General features: G+C 43.3%; 1 protein-coding gene across 2 annotated transcripts in view; it reads left to right on the top strand.

Moving 5' to 3' along the window:
- Nucleotides 1-10,983: 10,983 nt before the first annotated feature.
- The window catches only part of LOC117209444 (cell adhesion molecule 3-like), a 42,363-nt gene continuing 33,584 nt past the window's right edge, over nt 10,984-19,762 (top strand). The window contains exon 1 of one of the 2 annotated variants that reach the window (XM_033451512.1): nt 10,984-11,726. In XM_033451512.1, the coding sequence (XP_033307403.1) occupies nt 11,690-11,726 (37 nt within the window). In that variant the 5' untranslated portion in view covers nt 10,984-11,689. The remainder of the gene's footprint in view (nt 11,727-19,762) is intronic. The other variant, XM_033451514.1, reaches the window with a different exon arrangement.

Here is a 19,762-nt window from a genome sequence, read left to right on the forward strand (position 1 = left end):
GCTCTTTGCGAGAGGCTTCTTCCTGCCAATTTCGTTAAGGTATTCTAAACTGGAGAACGTTGGTAACGCCAGTGAGTTGCATCCTTTTAGACAAAGATTAAAAGAATTATTTCTTAATCTCATTGAAAGAAATATTCGTAGAGGTACTCGACAGTAAACATTCCAACGGTTCCTTCGGGCAAAATGATTACCAGATGTCGACGCACCTATCATACACGGCACAAGTTCAGGTAGCCTGAGGACCCGCTAGAAATCTTAGGATTTTGTTCATTAAGGTTCTTCAAACGGACAAGCGGTCTCTGTCCCAACTATGAGAAGATCCGAGAAATCTATCTTTCTCACGAACAACGCTTCCGCTAGCGACTTTCCCTCAAGGGCGGCTAGCATCCTTTTCTAGCCACCAACATGGAAATTGACCAATTAACAGCAACGTCGATTTCCCTCGCTTTCCGAACGAAGGCTATCCCCGACGAATCCGATGATCTCGTGTCCTTAGACACGCCCCATCATAGTTTTCCTCTGAAGCATCATCGCGACGGAAAGTCATTCTCTCTCGCGAGGTCGTATCAGCGAGTGACTTTACGCTCGGTGGATATTCCACGTTTTAACAAAGAGTTAGTTTAGTGATACTTTCAACGTAGCCAAGTAAGTCGATTACGACTTGAGCTTTGGAAGAAAGCGCATTCTGTTACCCCGTTGACCGCGGATTCGTTGTTGGGCCTAGGATCGTTGTCGTTAGCTTCTCGAGCGTCCGATTACCGCGGTTACTTGTCAAATTCTGTAATAGTCGTATTTGCACTAGTCGATGTCTTCTCCATTGCATGGCGACAATGTGCAGTCCGAATGAGCATTCGTTTCACGCCCCCAACCCTAATCGTAACGAGAACTCGACATATTTATATCTTTATATGGTAATATTCAGCCGTTTATTTCGAAAGCGATGTAAATCCATTTCCTGAAATCTATAATATAATTTATAATATAAAGCAATAGCTAGAAACAAATGACGGTGAATGTAATCGTAATCTCTGTACCAATAATATTGCATTCATGGATGTGAACAAGTTGTTTAAATGCGATTCAGTGATACAGCCGTAAATTATCATTACATTTATTAAATTGTCGATACTATTATTAAGTTAAATTGTTATAATCGAACGTAATTATTACGACATTTGAAATATTATTAAATCAATTACATTTGCATCGCATCGTATCGAAGTGCAAAAGTATTACATATTGTCGTTATCTTTACTCAATGGACAACGACAATGGATAATGATCCTGACAAAAGATATTCGTCTAGTTGATCCTCGAAAAAACTGTGTCTTCTTTTTTGTATAATTTGTATAATGAACTTACATGTACTTAAAACATATAGAGAGGTGAACAAACTAAATAGATGTTATCAGGATTTTTCGATCGATGGAAACGCAAACGCTTTGAATATTTCGAAACAAAAGAAAATGGACTTACATCACTTTCCATATATCCAATTATACAGGGTGGTTGGTAACTGGTGGTACAAGCGGAAAGGGGGTGATTCTACGCGAAAAAAGAAGTCGAAAATATAGAATAAAAATTTAAAAATTTACAAAATTAAAAAAATAACGTCAATCGAGACAACGATCTACGGTGAGACCCGTTATAACGAGACGCGATAAAGTGCACGCGTACCGAGCGAAAATTCAAAGTCGATTTTCTCGGAAACAAAGCCTCGAACGAAAAATTTGTATTCTATATTTTCGACTTCTTTTTTCGCGTAGAATCACCCCCTTTCCGCTTGTAGCACCAGTTACCAACCACCCTGTATACGACGAGGGTAAAGTTAGAGTCTTAGAATTTAACGTGCAAAGATTCCAAGCATTTGAACGTTCGAGTATACAGTCGTTTCGAGGTCCCTTTCACATACAGATTTCTCAAATTGTCATAGAAATGGTAATATTATTTTTGTTTGATAGCCCGGAAATAGTAAGAAACGTATCTTAAATAAGAATCACTTTGTTTCGGAAAGAAAATCACGGTTTTCTCTGCACGGCAAAAGGCGGAATATTATCGTTTACAGCTTTGACGAATCTCGTAGCGTTATCGCGCAGAAATCGAGAAACAATTTGTCGGATATATTGAAAATATAAGGTAGGAGAAGTAGTTTCGAAGCGAAACTCCGACTTTTATTCAGAATATCGAAACTCTTCTTGCTCCGGTGTGCAACTTTCATGGCTACATCGATGCAGAATTTTACGATGCCAGCGTGCTACCATAATATCATTTTTTCAGTATGTTCAAAGTATTATTTTCAACTGTTTCCTCGTAAACGTCGGTGTACTCTTTCCTTTCTCCGAGATAACTTTCATTGTACTTTCCGTCTGAAACGATACCGTCTGTCACAGAACGAACCAACGATAATCTTAAAATATGAAATTCGTTAAAACTACCGGAGATGTTCGTGCAACAGAAACATCGCGAAGAGTCTACGTTTTTATATGAAAAATAAGCTTCGTCGAATGTATTCGACGAATATTTATAATTTCACCCCGGTGCATGGCTCTGTGTGATTAAAGGCGATAAAAACGTTTTTGGAAAAATGGTTAGCGACAGAGAACACCACCATACTTTCGTTCTAAATATTAAAATTCGTTTCAAGCGAATTGCGCTCCATGTTTTATATAATTTGCCTCTTCTATCGTGAAAAGGCGAAAGAAAGAAAAATTGTGTCACCGCAGTCGTTGCTAATATTAGAAATTCACAATAACTAGCGTAAGCTGTAACAGTCGGAGTTCATTTTGTATGAGGAACGAGTTCCGCTTATACTACTTACCTTTGGCAAAGATTGTAACCTCGTCACATAAAACCCGGCTCAGTTTCCGCGGAATTCTGAGAAACGTCGCGCAATAAAATTGTTATGATCAAAAGAACTTCTCGTTTTAATGCGAACGTCAAAGTTCATTTCATACGAGAGCCGAGGCTCGCCGTCATTCTTTTCCAAGTGAAACGCACTTTTCTATCGCAAACACTTTGCGAAAATACCTTTCGCACGTAGCACGAACTTTAAATGACGAAAATAGAAAGTTTTAAGCCTCTTTCAAATTTAAATTCAAATTTATATTCATATACGCGGGGATGATGTTTGACTCGAGGTTGTTTAAATTCATGTAATCTGACTTTATGTGGATGTCTCGTTTAAAATGGATGTCTAAAATAGCGCGCAGGAAAGAGATTAGGTGTGTATGAATGTTAATTGCATTAATACCAGACTACTGCGACCTGCCTAATGCAATTTTTCCTTCCTCCTACTGTTTCACCTTTGTTTCTAAATTCGCGAGAACGATTCGCGTTTCTCGATAATATAAGAACGTAGGAAAGATAACTCCGGATACGAGTAACCGGAGCAGCTAGAGAAGGAACAGCAACCAGAAGAATAATCAGAATTCAAACAACATGACCAACCTGGCCAAGTATATAAATTCGAAAGGATATTGGAAAGCAGGTTGCGTGCTTTCAAATTTGTCGAATGCAAATCGATCGCAACTGAAAGAGACTTTACGAGGAGTTCAAACAGGGGGAACACGAATATCCTATTATTACGCAAAACAATATTTTTCAGACGGTATTTCTAGCAAAGCGATCGGTGAAACACATCGGTGGACGATAATTCTTTAGCGATGCGAGCGATCAGAGCGAGCGAAAGAAGCACTGTACGTTGCACAACGAACGTGTCACCATCTTTGTTTTTCTTTGTTTAGAAGCAAGTTTCATAGTCGTATATTCGCGAATGCGATGCGCGTCCCAACAAAGCAGACGCAGTCTTTCGGAAATATAAAATATAGCTAGGAGACAACGGGGAGGAACGTGGCGAGAAAGAACTCCGTGGCCGTTCGCCATCGCAAACGCGTGCAACCGCGTTTTGTCCTCGTATCTTTCGCAGGGCTCGTAGATGTTGCGGAAAACCTGACACAGTTTCTTCGAACCGTAAAAAAACTTCCCGGGAAGAAGAGAAAATCAACGATGACGGTACCGTGGGAACGGAACTACGCCGGTTCTGCCGCCAACTCCGGCGTTCTCGTTCGGCTCGCGTGCAATCGAGTTTCGTCGTCGCGTCATCAGCGAAGTAGACGATCGCGAAAACTCTGACACGGCGTTTTTCGAAATATGGTGAATTCATCGAGGAGCCGCAAAAAAAAAAAGGAAAAAGATAATGCGAATAGGAGACTTCGTGTTTCGCACTGAAAGAGTCGTAAGTAGTTATCTTTCTTCGCGACTTTAAAGCTTCGCGACATTAATATCGAAACTACCGACGATCGCACGATTGAAATTATTAATAAAATCTCACACGCCACAAATTCGTCGATATTATTTGCATACGATTATCGATGAATAGATCGATAAATAAATCGGTAATAAATCAGACGGAATTTTACAACTACCCGTTAAACTATCGACGATCGCGCGATTGAAATTATTAATAAAATCTCACACGCCACAAATTCGTCCATATTATTTACATACGATTATCGACGAATAGATCGATAAATAAATCGGTAATAAATCAGACGGAATTTTACAACTACCCGTTAAACTATCGACGATCGCACGATTGAAATTATTAATAGAATCTCACACGCCACAAATTCGTCCATATTATTTACATACGATTATCGACGAATAGATCGATAAATAAATCGGTAATAAATCAGACGGAATTTTACAACTACCCGTTAAACTATCGACGATCGCACGATTGAAATTATTAATAGAATCTCACACGCCACAAATTCGTCCATATTATTTACATACGATTATCGACGAATAGATCGATAAATAAATCGGTAATAAATCAGACGGAATTTTACAACTACCCGTTAAACTATCGACGATCGCACGATTGAAATTATTAGTAGAATCTCACACGTCACAAATTCGTCCATGTTATTTACATACGATTATCGACGAATAGATCGATAAATAAATCGGCGATAAATCAGACGAAATTTCACAACTACCGATTAAAAATTTAGGTTAACGGTTTATTGTCATTTCGGCTATCTTTTCGCGATAAATAAAGTTGCAGGCGTAAGCCATTCGTTTTTCGATAGCAACGACAACATTGTCGATGACGACAATGTAGCGACAGTGAGAAATTAACGAGAAACGAAGTTAATCAGTTTGACTTCTGAAAAATGATGTACCAGACGTCACGGTAGTGTCTTGCTCGATTATTACGATAAGTATTGTGTAAGTCCTCGCTTCGTCGCATCGTCACATTCGTTATTCTCGCGTACTCTTTCGATTACACGCTATATGCGATCGAGATAATCGCTGATAAAATAATCAAACGAAATCACGATAATACCGTTTTCGATCAAATTTCACCCTGGTGTCCTGTTTTTTTTTTTTTTTTTATTTTACCGATCAATAGAGTCAAATAAATGCAATTGAACGTTCTATTAATAGCAAGGGGGGAAGTTACTTTTTGCAGTTACGTATCGCGATTGTCACGGTGTTATTTTCACGAGGTAATAATATTACCTCGCAATTAAACACGTTCATCAACCTTCCAAAAGAATAATTATAAGGTAATTTTTTATTTCGTCGCGCGTCCTACGTATGCTAAAACGTACGTAATTGGCTGTACAATCGCGCTCGTTTTACCATCTGTTCGTTCTAATATCGTACATCGAAATATGTAATAGACTAGTATTTAGAGTTAATCCATTCCAGGTCAACGGTCTAAGGCAAAGTTTCGATCCAGTGTGATTTAAACAGAGTGGCTGACTTTAGAATAACATTCGAGAGCGTAACAGTTTTACGATTCGGATAAAATTATGGAATTAAACGGGAGATCAGTATAAAAAAAGCTTCGTCTATATTCGCTTGATTTAACATCAGCCATTACGGTTGTCATTTATTCAGATTCCAATACGTTTATCCGAACGGAAAAAGTTTCTGTGAAGGAAGGGGTTGAAAAGCTCGAAGAACCAAACCGAAAGTTCTGACAGCTAAACTCTCGGAAACGTTGGAAGATTACGTTACCCGATCGTATTAACGCAATACGCAGAAATGCAAAAACATTTTGTTTAACCCAACGAAAGTAGAAAATGAAAAATTGAAGTGCAGGATTCGCAAGAACAATGAACGACTTTCCTATCGCGCAGAAACTTACAGACAAGAAGTTAGCCGTAGCTTCAGGTTTCAAAAAATTCAACGCAACGGTAACAAAAGCATTCTAATAAGAAGAATGTTCGATCCGAACATCGTTAAAACTGTACAGCGACGCAGAGAATAAGAGACCGCGTAGAAGAGCGAGAAGGAAACGGACGGTCGCGATTCTATTCTAGAAAACTGCTTTTCCCCTGAATGGCCGTTTTACCGAAACTCTGCCAGACTATGTACGGAAAAGCCCTGACGCAGCCTCTCAAAAACGCGGCAGCTTGCCGGCAAATTGGAAGAACCAGGAATGACATCGTGTACGACGACGAGCAATTCCAAGTCTGGCTTCGTTGGCTTCGTTCTCAAAAATATCAAAAAACCAAAGCGTTCTACGAAAAGGCAAGGGAAAATTCAAGTTTCGGACGAGCCACGATCGAAACAAACGGGATGATACGTAACGTGGAAACGCGTATTTAACACGATTATTCGTTGCGAGCGACCGAGCTACGCGAAATCGAGAGCTTGACATTAAACCGTCGAGAAGCAACGTTGCGTTAACGCCTCGGTCGTTTTACGATTTCTTTCTAATCGATCCACAAGATCGACGTCTATCGAGACCGATATTCGTACGAATTTCTATCTTTATGAATGTAATTAAAAAGATGCAGCCTAGGTAGAAAGTTATTATAAATGTCGTAGAGTCTGGTATTTCGAATATTTTATATACAGAGTGGTTGGTAACTGGTGGTACAAGCGGAAAGGGGGTGACTCTACGCGAAAAAAGAAGTCGAAAATATAGAATAAAAATTTAAAAATTAAAAATTTAAAAATTTAAAAATTTAAAATTTAAAAATTTAAAAATTTTAAAAATAACGTCGATCGAGACAACGATCTAGATCCGTTATAACGAGACGCGATAAAGTGCACGCGTACCGAGCGAAAATTCAAAGTCGATTTTCTCGAAAACAAAGCGTCGAACGAAACATTTTTATTCTATATTTTCGACTTCCTTTTTCGCGTAGAATCACCCCCTTTCCGCTTGTACCACCAGTTACCAACCACCTTGTATATTTGGATTTCGCGTGATTTTCCACCTTGAAATTTTCTAGAAACGAATAAAGATCCGCGGATTATAAAAATGAGTTGCACAAATTTGCCAGATATTGTTCTTATCGGTGTTTCTTCTTCTTCAGATATTTGTTATAATACCAAAGAATAATTAACAACTGGAATAGCCAATTTATAACCGATAATACAACAAATCGATAATAATTAATCGTCCATTGATTTAAATTGTCCATCTTATCTGCTCTCCATGAATCTCGCATCGATAATATCCGCAATTTTATCCGAAGGGAAGCTCCAACCAGAAAAGCACGAACCGTTCCAGCAAGTCGGTCTTCTAACTAAGACCCTTCGACCGAAAAGGGAAATTATTTTCGTGGAATCATCTTACGCGTTCTTCCTGTTTTTATGCCTCTTTCTACATCGTCTCCTATCTTTCCTTCTTCTCTCACGAAAGCCAGTCAGTTTCTTCTATTACACGCGCTCATCAGCCGTCGACCGATCGAGCCAGCACGAATATTCCACGGAAACCAATGCCATAGAAAGTTGGGCTCGCGTGCACACGGGGGTGAAATCCGGCCTACCGATAGATGCCGAGCAACCCCTGGCCGGCGAACCCTCCTGCGTTCCATGGCTAGCAAAATCACCCTTGTACGAACCAGACGATAGCCCAACGCGGCGTGTCACGCGAAACTTTCACGAACGTTCTATTCACCCTTTTCTCCCCTATCTTCCGTTTCCTTTTTCGCGACGCACACTGGTCGCTTACCTCCCCCTGTTTGTCGCGTTTTCTTCGGTTTCTAAGACACCGAGCCTGACATTTTTCAGACGTTTACCGACTCGCCTACGAAAGGTCGTTCGTAAGTATTGTAATAGGGGGTGGGATCATGCTCGCGATAACATTTTTTGCGTATTTATGAGAATTTTTATCGCATTTAACCGCGGTAACGAGTTTCGATAAAACTCTATAGTATCGAGTGGTTTGGCAAATAACTTCGTCTCTTATTTTCCACTTCGAATTTCTAAGCGATTAAATTAAACGATTTGATATAAAGTACACGAAAGAACGAGTAGTAATAACGAGGTTCGAATTAAGCAGTACAAATCTGAATTTGTCAGAAATTAGATGTGAGATGGAAGCTCGAGTTGGATAACCGAACTCCAAGTAGAAAATTATTAATAACACGATCACGTTTTCTATTATCAGCTACTATTGGATATTTGTATAAATATCCGTAGCGTACGTCGTAAAAGTAATTATATCGCCTAATGATCTTTTGTAAAACTTTGTACGTCCATTGGTTATTTCAAAAGATTCCTATTTTTTTGACTAACGAACAGATTGTTTCCCTTTGCAACTACATACGTCGTAGCAAAGTACTCTTATTCGTCTTGAAGACTTTTTCGTCTTGAAGATCGATAAAAATATAATTCATCGTGCGATCTCCGCTCCGGAGAAATTTCTATTTAGAACACGCATCGAACGGACTTTGAAAGCTTCGCCATAGGTACCCATAGGTCGCCATAGGTTAGCGTGAAATGTATCTCGTGAAATAATTTCTCTTCGTTATTTTCTCGTAATTTTCGTACTGTCAAGCGAGTACGCGTAATCGTGCGGCCATTTAACCGCGTTATAGTCAGTTACGTGGTCGCGTTCATCAAAATCCTCGTCGAAAAGACTCGTCAGTGAAATCCGGATTCTGAAAGACGCGAACAACAACAACTCGATAAACGAGCAGAACAACCAGTTGGTTTACGATTGTTCCGGGTTATACAGATGCTCGTAGTGTCTGGTCGAACATACTCCACAAAGCAGCTGAAAATATCGTTCGTCGCGCGAGCAATTCGAAAGCCATTGTGTATTATTTAATGACTTCGAAAGCCATTGTTGCGGGTCGCGAGGTTCGTCGATTTTCACTGGGCGCAACAGCTAACGAAAATTCCATTTACGCGCGATAGAAATAAAAAGGAGGACAAAAAATATATCTAAGTGAGAGGTCTGGAGAGATCGAGGTGACCACATTACGCTACTTATGCTAACCAAATCCATCATCCTCTGGAGACGTAGCTATTGAAAAACCGTGCAATCCAACGAAAAGAAGTTAAGTGTGACGAAGCACCAGCGCATACACACACACACACACACACACACATATAGGTATATAAGCGACAGAGTCTTGCATCCGGTGGCAAATTTTCCGACAGATTATTCTGAAAAATTGCCACGGGAGAAAAGCAAGATCATGGAAATCCATCTCCTATATATTTTCTGGCCACATATTAACAGGAAATTGGATGCCTCGAGTAACGCTGTTTGGATGACGCTTTAGATTCGCCATTTTCCCGACCCTGTCTATGATCCGTGCATTTTTTCAAACGCACTCTCTCACCGGAGACAGCGACGATTTACTACGGAGAATCGTCTTTTTCCCCGCGAATATTAAAACAGTGCGGCGGTTCAACGATCGAGATACATCGAATCTATTTATATCCGATCGTTCTCGAGAAGACACTCGATTATGCGCGAAATATATCGATACCGAACTTCTTCCCCCCCCCCCCCCGACTTTCCCGCGGAGCGATTTATCCCAGAGATCGCCGCGAAATTGAAATTTACGATGTATCGGTGTTTCCAACTTGGACGAATTTTTATCGGCGTAAAGTCGTTGACAAACACGCGTAATAAAATCATGCGACGACAACCCCCTGCAAAAAAACGAAGTATACGTTTCGAGTATCGAATTTCGACCACGTACGAACGCGTCTATAATTACGATAATACTCTAGCGAGTCACGATTATTATTATTAGGACACTTACGCGTTAGTGTGAACTGAAAGTCTTTGATCAATTTTATCTCGAGTACTTGACACTTAAGATAACGAATCTACGATAGTGAATTAAAAAACGAACGCGCTCAAGTGCGTTCGACTCTTACCACGTATCGCGAAATATCGTCGGTGTATGTCGGAAAAGCCGAAAAACGAATCCAAGTTCAAGAAGCAAGAACGATAGACTTTCGTGCTTCCCCAAGGACGACTTCGGTTTCCTTGCCTCGCGAAACCATAGAAATAAACGTCGGAATCGGGCCACGAGAGGGGTAACGTCGGCCAACAGGTGTTACGCAACAAAATTTCATTAAAAAAACAAGGAGAGCGAAGCGTCTCGGGACAACCTGCTTGAATCCATTCTTCGATCTCCAGTCGATTAGAGCCGACTCTATCGAGTACAGCGACTTGGAGTCGCCCGCGGGCACGGGCGAAAGCATCCGTCGGGCATCCGTGCGGACAGAATCTGCGAAAACGACGAGCGATCTCGCGAGCTCTTCCCTTTCTTTTCCTCCTCTCAGCAGCCAGCCTCTTCTACGAAACAGAGACGACGTGTGTCAGGACGGTGCCGGTTGCAAAGGAATTGCCGGTATCGGTGGCCCGGTACCTGGCTCCGCTTCCAGAACAATAGAAGCATGCACAAAGGGCAAGGATGCGTCTCTGTGTGTCGCGAAGAAGGATGCTCCGCTACGAGTTTAGCGTTCCGCGTTGCACAAGGGACGCGTCTGCGTTCGCGTCCTCCGCGAACACATACTCGCCGGCTTACGAAGGACGAAGAGGTTCCTGAAACGAAGCAGCCACGAGTTAACACGGTTGGAAGAAGAGGAGGAACAGAGAAGGAGGAACGGTGGGTATTGTGGGAAGGGTGGGAGTAGATGATTTTAGAGTAGGGGGTAGGGAGAAGAGAAGAGAAGAGAAGGAAGGGGTTGGCCTATCGGCTCGGGGTTGCTCGGAATCTATCGGTGGGCCAGATTTCACTGACACAGTGTACGGCTTACCGGCACACGCAAACGATATCCTCTCGCTTTGCTATCGCGCGTCCTCCGCGACCATCCTCGCCCCTCGTCGACTGGTTCGGTGGTGGTGAAAGACGACGGCGACGAGCCAAGAGGAATAGCGGAGAGAGATCGGTTGCGGAGCGCTTGCGCGCGCACTCGCACTCGCGCCGCTCCTCGACGTCGTTTTGCAAGGAAATTGATTCTGCGCGAAACGCCAGGCTACGAGGGAGCATCGTCGGAAGAGCCGGGCTCCGCAGACCGCGCACACACCGCACAGGGGGTTGTTCGCATCGTTCGCCTCGCACGACACCGTCCGATACGCCGCTTGGTCCTTCGTCTAGCCGTCGGGGGCACGACTGTTCGTCGACCGTGCGCGACGTTGCTATTATGTAAGGGGACGTCGTGGTCGTGGTCGTGGTCGTTGTCGTTGTCGTTCGCTCGGGTGCCAGCGGGAACATAGCAGAGGACGCGAACACGCACTGGACACGCGAAGGGGAGAGAACACGCGCTGGAAGGGCGACATGCGAAGAGACGCGTCGCGCCGGCCGCGTTACGACCACACACAGACGTGCCACGATCATCGTAACCACCAGCGATCTGTGCAGGAGTAGGAACGTGATATTCGCAGGACGAACACTGCAGGAGAGCATCCATGGAATTGAAAATCCTCTGGTTCGTTCATATCGTGGGTGAGTGGAACCATATCGTCAAATTCGCGTCTATTATTCGTAACACGATCCTGCGATCGTTCGCTGCATTCTTTCCACGTTTTCGTGATCCTTGTGCGTAGAAATTCTGTCCGACTGTTCTCGTCCCTGGTCTTCGTACGTTCCTTCCGCTTCGTCCGTCGTTCTGCCCCTGCTTGACCCTCGCTTCTCGGCCATCCTTGCGGGCCGTTGCCCCTCGTGTCTCGCGTCCTGTATGGATTAGATTCTCCGTTCGAACGAAGCCCGTTATCCCAAAGGCACGATAAAATAACGTTCACGCGTACAGCGGTTTGAAGTTTCGTCGCGTGTTCTTAGGCGATTGAACGAGGTTCCGATTATTTTAGATAGATTTAAGAGGATTCGCGTAGATTGTGTGCGACGTGTGTCGGCACGTCGATGTCTCTCAGTTTCGTCGGTGGTTTTCTCTTTGATAGAGCGAGATTGAAGCAAGCTGGAGGGTGGAAGGAACACGAGCTGCCGGATGAGATCAGAGGCATGAATTTTAAGTATGATTTCATGCACCAGCGGCGGGGTTGTTTGGTGAAAAGCGTGCGGCTCGTTCTTTGAGGGGATTGAAACGCGATTTAATTTCACCAAGCGCCGAGTTTCTTTCCACTACTTACGATGGTTACATTTTCGTTTATTTTTCGCTTAAGGAATTAGGAAACGGCACGCGCGGTTACACGCTGAAACGCGTAAAAGATTTCCGTCGAGCCGAAAGGCGATAAATCAACCAACACCTGTGAATAACGACAGAAAGAACGGCCGTTATATCGAGTCAAAGAAAGAAAGTGTATCGAAATTTTCGTGAAATCATCGCCATCGGATTTCCAACGGATCTGGACGCTTCAATTAAAAATGAACGCATGAAATCAAGCCGTTCGAACGTGAACAGGAGACAGAGAGGAGAGAGAGAGAGAGAGAGAGGGAGGGAGAGAAGGAGAGGGAGAGAGCGAGAAAGAGAGAGAGAGAGAGAAAGAGAGAGAGAGAGAGAGGAACTCGTTGAATATCGACGCTTCCGTGAAATTTTGTAATTTCACCTCGCTTCACGTGTCGCGACCGTGTGTATCGACCGACTCTTTGTTTAGGGGATGGAAAAAGCACAAAAAAAGGGAAACAAGCGAAAAAAGAGGTAAAAGAGGAGAAACGAAAAAGTGAACATACGCGTGCACACATGTACAGGTACAAAATACGCACGGGGGATATGCAGTAGAGAGGAAGAGGGACAGCAAGGTTGAAACGAGCGAAAGGGAAGGGAAAACTGCGAACGAAAGTCGGATGTCGGGATCGTTTTTCGACGATACGCGAAGGGCCGAGGAGGGCGACTCGCCACCGGGCGGTTAAAATATTTGTCCGCGCAACTATTTATTCGTCGAACGCGAATCGAACAGCTCGATTGGCGAACGCGTTTGAGAACCGATATCTCGTCGACGAACAACCGTATCGATCGATCGAAAAAAATTACTCCGTGCAGATTCGTGCGGAGAGATGAAGGAGCAAAAAAACCGTAAGAAGTTGCAGCAGGACGGGAGAGGCAGACAAAGGATGGTGGATAGGATACGAAAGGAGGAAATGGCAGGAGAAACGAGTGGTACATGGACGGACGTAGACAAAGACGTAAACAAAGACCTGGACGAAGTACGAGATACGAAGGAGAATAGGAAGTCGAGAGGATTCTCATCCATCGGAGCATTGAACTCGCGAAAGGGGGTGGCTCGCGACGACGAGACGCTGCTTGCAAGGGTCACTGCTCTGGGACGGTCGAACGGTCGTTTCGATGATGGAAATTTAGCGAATTTGACGATTAATTGTGTCAATGGATAATTGCGTTAACGCTGCACGAACGAGCACTGCCGGTTTCAGGCCAGATCACCCCTCTCTTTCTATCGTAATTCACTCGCCGCAACAAATCGCAACCCCCTCCGTTAGTTTGGCCTCTATCGTCGAGCCATCCTTCGCGTTCGTTCATCGTCCAGTTATTTCATCGACGCTCTATCGAGTTCTTCTCTTTTTTCTTTTTTCTTTTTTTTTTTTACCGCCTGTTTCATCCAGCTGATCTCTCGTCCCTTTCAACTTTTTAAACACGACCGACGATAAACTCACTGCTGAAAAATTCGTGTCGAAGAACCGCGGTTTAATCGAACGTGTATATTCGTGCGGTTTTACGAGCTCACGGATAGAAACGCCGGGAGCCAGAACCGCGCGCGAAATTCGCGCGTCTCGTTTTGGTTCTCAGCCGCGAGAACACCCCTCTTTCGTCGAATCGCCGACGTGAAATACGATCGCGCGGCGTCGAAACGTCGATTCCATTGTAGCGATTCCATCGACATCGAGCGCTCTTTTCTTCCTCTTTTTTCCCGTTTCCCGACCGGCTTTTTGTTCTTTACTCGCGCGGCGCCGCTAGATTGTTTTCCTTGCCTCTTTCTGCCTCTTCGCCCTTCCCCGCCCCCCTCCCGTGTATTTTCTTCCAGCGTGATCCTTTCTCCGTTTCTGCCCCCCCCCCTTTATTCTATTTTCCATTCTCTCTCTCTCTTTTTAATCATATCCCGCCAAGCCTCCGCCGATACGCGTGCACTTACACGATCGTACGAAAGACGCAAGTCGGTCGGATCGGTTGCAGCGTGTCCCATCTTCGTCACTCACGCTTTCTTCTTTATTTCCTATCCCCGTTCTTCTCCTTTCTCATGCCGTTTCGCTCCCTTAGGAGGGAGCAGGTGCATTCTCTCTCGCGCAGTTCTTCCTTCCTACGTGTTTCTCTCCGTCTGCTGTCCGTGCTCTGTGCCACCCTTACAGCTACCGTTTCTTTCTTCCTCGTCGTAGCTGTTCTTTTCATCCCCTTGCCAAGCAGCCACGAGAGGTTAACGAGTCACGACGATTGTCATCTTTCACGCAGCATCGCGCGGCGTCGCGCTGCCAGCCAGACTCCGTTGAATAGCTTCGCCACTCTTGCAGCGTGGATCGTCGTTTCCCACCGTGGCCAAGCAATTCTGCCGACGAGCAAGCGACCCGATTTATTCAGACCCATCCGGTCGCCGCTCCTTATTCCGTTCTTACGCAACCAGCGATTCTTGCCGCGCCCAACCCCCCTACTATTTCTTTCGAAAGAGCTATAGACCGCGGCTACGAGAAACCGGAAGAATTCCTCGGGTTCGATTGATGGCTAGGAAGCGGTCTGGGACACGAGTAACTGGCTAGACAGGACGAAATATAGCGATACGTGGATCGTAGATTAAAATATCAAGGAATGGCAGCGTTTGATGTTTCGGGTCGCTGGCTCCGTTAGTAGTACAACTCGGATTTTTCGCTCAACGAGGTCAAGTATTTTTGCGACGTTTGTTTCGCTTGTTTTTAGCACTGGTTAAACGTTCAATTAAAATTATATTCCGAAGTAATTATTTTTAATACGGTTAAAACTGTTCTTCCATGTTCGGAGATTCGGTTTGTTCGACAATCGTTAAAAGGAAATCGCGGTTTAGAAGAGATCGGGAAATACTACCAGATAGAAGGAATAGAAATAACCAATTTATCATCTTTTGCATATCGTTACTTGCGACGGAGATTTGGAAGATTCGGTGTACGATACGTATGTCTTTTTGTACAGGCTTTCGTTTTGACCGTTGTTCACATTTGAAACACGCATTTTCATATTTTGGTAGAACAGTCGCCGGTGTTAGCGTTAAGAGGCTACATTCCAACTTGAAAGCGTAATTGTTTGGCGACCTTAGGACGAGGATGTCGTGAATTTTACGTTGCCGCAGCACGGTGCGTTCGTTCACGAAGATTTCGAAAGCCGATTTTCTTCGAAACGAGTGTCTCCTAACAAAATACTTGTTTTTCGCGTAGAAATTCAACGACAACTGCAGCACCGTGTACAGCAAAACAGACGAAATTTGCCCTGATTGTAGTGGCATCGTCGGCGTTAAGGCACGTTAAACGCAATCCTCGCGACACCATCCGCGCGATCTCGCTAATTTGCATCCGTGTTTATCATCCGGAGTGGGAGATAATTGCCTTGGATGCGTTTCATCGTCGAAGGAAACGCGTGTTCCTGCTCGGAAGTCGGCAACGTGTTCTCCCTGAACGTTTAATGTCGCGCCCGAATCCGAACAATCGTAAGGATAATAGGTTGTACGATATGGCCAAGTGTCGTAACGCTGGTTAGATGATCGAAGTTTACATATTCGAACGCTTGCACGAGCCAATTTGTCGAAATTTCGGAAGATACGAAGCCTCGATTTGCGTCTCGTGAAATGCAGCTGTGATTCGGTCCCCTGTCCAAAAGCTTACAACAGTCGCGCATAGAATTCTGGTTGTCGTTGCATCAATTGGTATGCTGTTACTTGGCACCTCGATTCTGAATCTCACTAGGTGGAACTTAGTACGCGCTTCTCGAGATCCCTGACTGAAGTTTCCAACCCTTATCTTCTATGGTTTCCCTCACTTTCCTCGTCCAGCCACCCGAACGTGTAAACTATGACGCTTGACCGATTTTACGAGCCGATGGAGTATACGATACACACACTCTCGTTCACGAGTATTGCGACGTGATTCGTTTAAATCGCCGAGCGAATGATTTTCCATTCCTGCCAGACGATCCTCGAAAATATATCGTAGCGCTTCGATGACCGGTAAGTAAGTTGCAGTCAGAAGAAACATATCGAAAGATCTTTTCGCGGCGTAATTGGCCCGGTCGTTTTGTCATCGAATTTGTAAGCGACAGTTACGTTGATACGTTTCCTAAACGATCGTATCCTGAACTATTCCTAATCTGTTTGAATCGAATTCAAAGGACTTTATGATTTGTCCTATTTGTTAAACCTTTTCGCGGCATAATTGGCCCGGTCATTTTGTCATCGAATTTGTAAGCGACAGTTACGTTGATACGTTTCCTAAACGATCGTATCCTGAACGCCACTATTCCTAATCTGTTTGAATCGAATTCAAAGGACTTTATGATTTGTACTCTTTGTTAGTTTAAATCGGGCGATACCGTGCAGCGTATGCGATCTTTACGTACGTGAAACAGGGTATTTTGGATAAATAAAATGTACACCACCGATACGTTGATGATTTTATGAAAACGTGTATTCTCGTATGAACACAATTTGCATAAATATCCGCGGTGCGGTCGTGCAACCATCTTTATTCCATGTTCTAATTTAGAATCTTTTTATTAGAGAGAGAGTACGTACTGTGTCTTCCTATATATACCATCTGCTGATCCATGACCGAGGTTTCGAAACTTTATCGTCTATGCTTTATGTCAATTTACTCGTCGATATACCGGAACACGTAAACCATGACGTTTCTCAGTCTTTTACGGTCTCACGGAGGATACTATACGTCCTGTTAAAAAATGTAGAATGTCACATAAAATTCCTGCGTCACTGTGTCAATTTCTCGATCTTTTCGTTCGCAACCTTGCTATAACGAAAAAGTATTCTTTTCTGTGTCCGATCTATGATCTCTTCGACTACTTATTTTCCGTCATTTCTATTAACTTTTACAACTGTGTCGTCTACGCTTGTCCGTCGAGACGACGTCTGACTGACTTTATGATTCCCCAGAAACTACTATACTTTAGCTTTAGTTCCATCTCTTATTGAAAAATTTACAACGCCGCGCAGAACCACGATTGTCGTTGCAACGATCCATGTGGTTGTTCGATTCTTCGATTTACAGTCTTTTTCTTTTTTGGATGTTACTGTATTTCGGTGACCAGCCTGTATCTCGTATTCGGTAATTTTCTTTTTCAGATTACACATTCTACACTACGGATTTCTATCGTTAGCGTCAAAACTTCCTAAGGTGTAAGGTATAACGAAACAAGTTTTAACAGGCTTGTTGGAATACAACGATATTAATCGCGTACAGACGAGCCGATTGATTCTTCCCTTCGTTGCCCAGCGATATCCCCATTAGCGTGCGTTCGTTGGATGTATGGTGGCGGCTGGCGCGTGCATGCTCTTCCGAGGGTTCGGCGGAAGAAGCGTAAGGATATGGATGGAACATTGGGCACGTCGGTGTCGCGCCTTGACGGCGTAGCGTTTTGTATCGCGAAACTGCTAGAAGGTTCCGTGGCACGTGCCGCCACACAGACATCTACTCGGGTCACACTCGTTACTGCAAATTGTTCGAAATGTTTTCTCAAGAGCCATGGGTCACTAAGTCAGTCAGTCTGAGAATAACTAGCCAACTGTCGACATTCCACGATACTCGCTTATATTTCCTGTAATTTTTGCTTAATAAATATCACATAATATTATTTCGACACGAACATCGTGTCTTCCACAGATTATTAATCTTAATTTCGAGATTAAATTCTAACAAGGTCAGATAGCTAAACCGAATAATTGATTATTATAAAAGTAAGAAACAGCGTAAATTGAAAATTTTTAACAATATCACGGGCTACATCCTTGGCTTCTTTCCATCAGCGCTCTTTTTCTCTCTCTCTCTTTTTCCGAGTTTCCTCGCATTCATTTAGTTTGCAGACCTCTTTCAACCTAACCTTTTCCTTCTACAAATTTCGTTCACTATTCAATCAACCATCCGAACTTTTCACTCCTCTCGTCCAACCAATCACCACTTTCTTTTAACGAAAGTTATATATTGTCCGACAGAGTTCAAACACAAGAATTTAGTTGATATATCCGTGTAGTATCGAAATAAAGACGTCGATGTTCAACGATATATCCAATAGGAGAATTATCGTAAAACAATTTCGCTGTAAATTGTAAAATAATAGTAATAATTCCTGCTGCGTAAAGGATAACTCGTAACATCGACATCGCGTGTCACTGTTATACAATTTGTACCGTTGCTCTTTCAATTACGATATATACCTATATCTCAGTGCATCGTTATCGTTATTTATCTTGTTTCTAGAAAAATATGCGTTTTTGCAGTTCTCGCTAAGCTCTACAAACGATAAAACGAGAAGCAGAGCAAACTGCTTTTTTTCGTCCCTCTTAACGTGACAAATTGACGCAAGGGATGACAGCCAACTCTGTTACGGTCCTCGAATTTTTATATCCTCGTGCTGTTTGAACGAATAAAAGAGACTTTTAATATTCCACGGAAAACATTGTTACAAAACTGAAACAAAAAGATCCTGATGGAACTTGAGAAACTCTCTAACGGCAGAAAAACACGATCGGATCGAAAACGATGCAAATCGGTAAAGTGTTTTCGCGCCATTAAGTTGGCCGGAGCATCGAGGAATTCGTAAAACCATTCGCCATAAGAAACGCGACTCGACTTACAAAGTTAAATCCATCAGATTTCAAACTTCTTATATAATCGGTTTATTCGCCATGAGAACCAATTTTCATAGCTTGCGATCGCCAGGAAGATTGTTCGCCGAGTCTTTTGATAACGTTATGAGTTATCGAAACCATTTCTATCCCCGATGATTTTCACTGAACGAACGAGCTTTCACGGGCCCAAGATTTAATCGTCGCCGCCTCGTAATGAATTCGCCAGGGTTTTCTTAAACGACCGGCACACCCGCCGCCAATTACATCGCCGATTAAATTACGACCGCCTGGCAGAAGGTGGGTCGGTGTCGCGAATGAAATTCCGGCGAACCGACTGCTCTCGAAATCTTGATACTCTCGTATATTTCATGCTCTTTCATCTGCTGACTATATGGGCGGCTTACATTTTCATGATTCTCAGAGATACTCTATAACGAAGGTTTTGTTTAGTAGGATCAGAAGCTTCGGTAAAGTCTACTTCGGTTACATTATTGGAAAATTAATTTATAGGTTTAAACGAGACGAGTCCGAGTTTTGTCGAGTTTCCCGCGAATTGGCCGTTTCTCGTCCGATTGACAGAAAATTTGGTTCGTTGATGACGCAATGGCGAACGTTAATTTAAAGAAACGAAAGAACGTGAAGCCGAAATTCTTCTATTCGTCTTTTCAAGTATTCTAGAACGTTTTAAACGAGTTTTCGTAAGCCGAAAACGATAAAAAAAGATCAAGCGTGAATATAAACGATCCGGTTTATACCAAA

Source organism: Bombus bifarius, unplaced genomic scaffold (assembly GCF_011952205.1).
Source record: "Bombus bifarius isolate JDL3187 unplaced genomic scaffold, Bbif_JDL3187 scf7180000008176, whole genome shotgun sequence".
In the NCBI taxonomy this organism is placed as follows: Eukaryota; Metazoa; Arthropoda; class Insecta; order Hymenoptera; family Apidae; genus Bombus; species Bombus bifarius.